The 1661-nt window shown below is 35.0% G+C and overlaps 1 protein-coding gene across 1 annotated transcript; it reads right to left on the reverse strand.

The window, feature by feature from the left end:
• Positions 1-375: 375 nt before the first annotated feature.
• LOC107059538 (polyubiquitin-like) lies at positions 376-969 on the reverse strand. The gene has a single exon (XM_015306115.1). The coding sequence runs from the start codon at positions 967-969 to the stop codon at positions 376-378; it is 594 nt and encodes a 197-aa protein (XP_015161601.1).
• Positions 970-1661: the final 692 nt, after the last annotated feature.

The raw sequence follows: 1661 nt of genomic DNA on the forward strand, positions 1-1661 counted from the left end.
ATGGACACCACATCTTTAATCTTACTAAATTTATTTGTTGGTAACTTATTATATCAGATAATTGTCTTAGAAACTGAACTACGAAAATCAAAAACAATATTAGAGTGCATTCTGATATTGTAGCTCGCTAAATCCCAGGTATCAGCTAGATTTTTTCCCTCAAACACAAGTTTTTGCAAATGAACATGTATGTTAAGCTTCTGTAGAAGCATGCCCTTCACATCCTTGACCAACTCATGCATGTGCACGTCTAGAGTAATATTTCCACCCCTCGTTTTGATTAGGATTTGTATTGTTCTACTCTTAACCTTTAAAACAGACTTTTCGTTGATATCACACTGATATAATATCTTCGAATCTTCCAATTTCTGTTTCTCAAGAAACAAATCCATAAAATTTATCGAGCAAGCCAACTCTGCTTTCTATAATTGTTTTAATGTCGCGAAAAGTTAAGGAAGCCATGACTTCTATTTTAACCATTTCCTCTATTGGCATTAGCACAGAAATAAGAAACGTGTCTTCCGAATTGGAAACCATATGAAGTGTTGATCCAGCATCGATTTTGTAAAAAGCTAAGGTTCTGTCATCTTCAAGAAACTTTCCATCATGAATAAGAGAAAATTTCTTTGGGTTTACTCTGTATTTGACCCCAACCCTACATTTGACATCCTGGATAGTATCGAAAGTCCTTGAATAAATCGTAATTGCAACATTAGCATAGGGTCTCTTCACCAAAAATATCTTAGGGACTGAATTGTCGATATAAGCATTAAGGGTGGAGTTTTCACTAATGCCACAATCCATTAGCTTATGTCCATCATTTGTTAGGCGAACACCTTTTGAAAATAGTTGTTGGAGACATTCTGATATGCCCTCTTTATCATGTAATAAAGATTTCACGTGTCCGATACTATCTGATTCCTTAGCTATTATAGTGACTGTTTTAGTGACCTTCACGTCTATAGGCATCTTGAAGAGGATAAACAAAACAAGAACGGTAATTAAATTGTGTTAAGTTAACAATCATAAGGATCAGCAAACAAAAACATTCTAAAGCACAGACGAAAAATGTCAGAGAATGTAAAATCTGAAGGTAAAAATCATATCGTCAACAATTCAATTTTATCTTCCCTAAGAAAGTTCAAAATGCTCTGCCACTCAGTTGTACAACGTTGTCGTGCCTAGTCCACAACTCACATTTGTAAGTCTCAAAGCCTGCCTATGTTAGTAGGGGATTCACTCCCGAAGAGAACAAAAGGCTAGATCAATCAAAAGGGATACTATGAGCCCTATACCCCATACATCTAACCAACTCGCATAATTCACCAGTTCCACCTACTAGACAAAAAAGAGTGATTTAGTCAATACATAGGCGCACTTGAAGTGGGGTGTGTGTTCATGAAATTTAGATCACAACGTTGTAGCTTTCTCTCAAACAATACATATGAGTAAATCAAATAGACTATGGTAGAATTTCAACTCGAACAATAAAAATTCTAAATCCGCTAGAGGTGGATGTAGAGCATCAGTTATCAGTTATGGTTGAATCCTAAACTCTTGGTTGTGAAAGCTAATCCCACCATTTTAGCATAAAATTTATCTCAAAATTTACTAAAACTTGTAATCAAACGTGAAATAACATTTTATCTCGAATTGTTAGA

This window comes from Solanum tuberosum, unplaced genomic scaffold (assembly GCF_000226075.1).
Source record: "Solanum tuberosum cultivar DM 1-3 516 R44 unplaced genomic scaffold, SolTub_3.0 scf00024, whole genome shotgun sequence".
Classification (NCBI taxonomy): Eukaryota; Viridiplantae; Streptophyta; class Magnoliopsida; order Solanales; family Solanaceae; genus Solanum; species Solanum tuberosum.

Excerpts from the sequence above, each read along its gene's own strand:
- LOC107059538 (XM_015306115.1), bottom strand. The coding sequence starts at position 969 with ATGCCTATAGACGTGAAGGTCACTAAAACAGTCACTATAATAGCTAAG.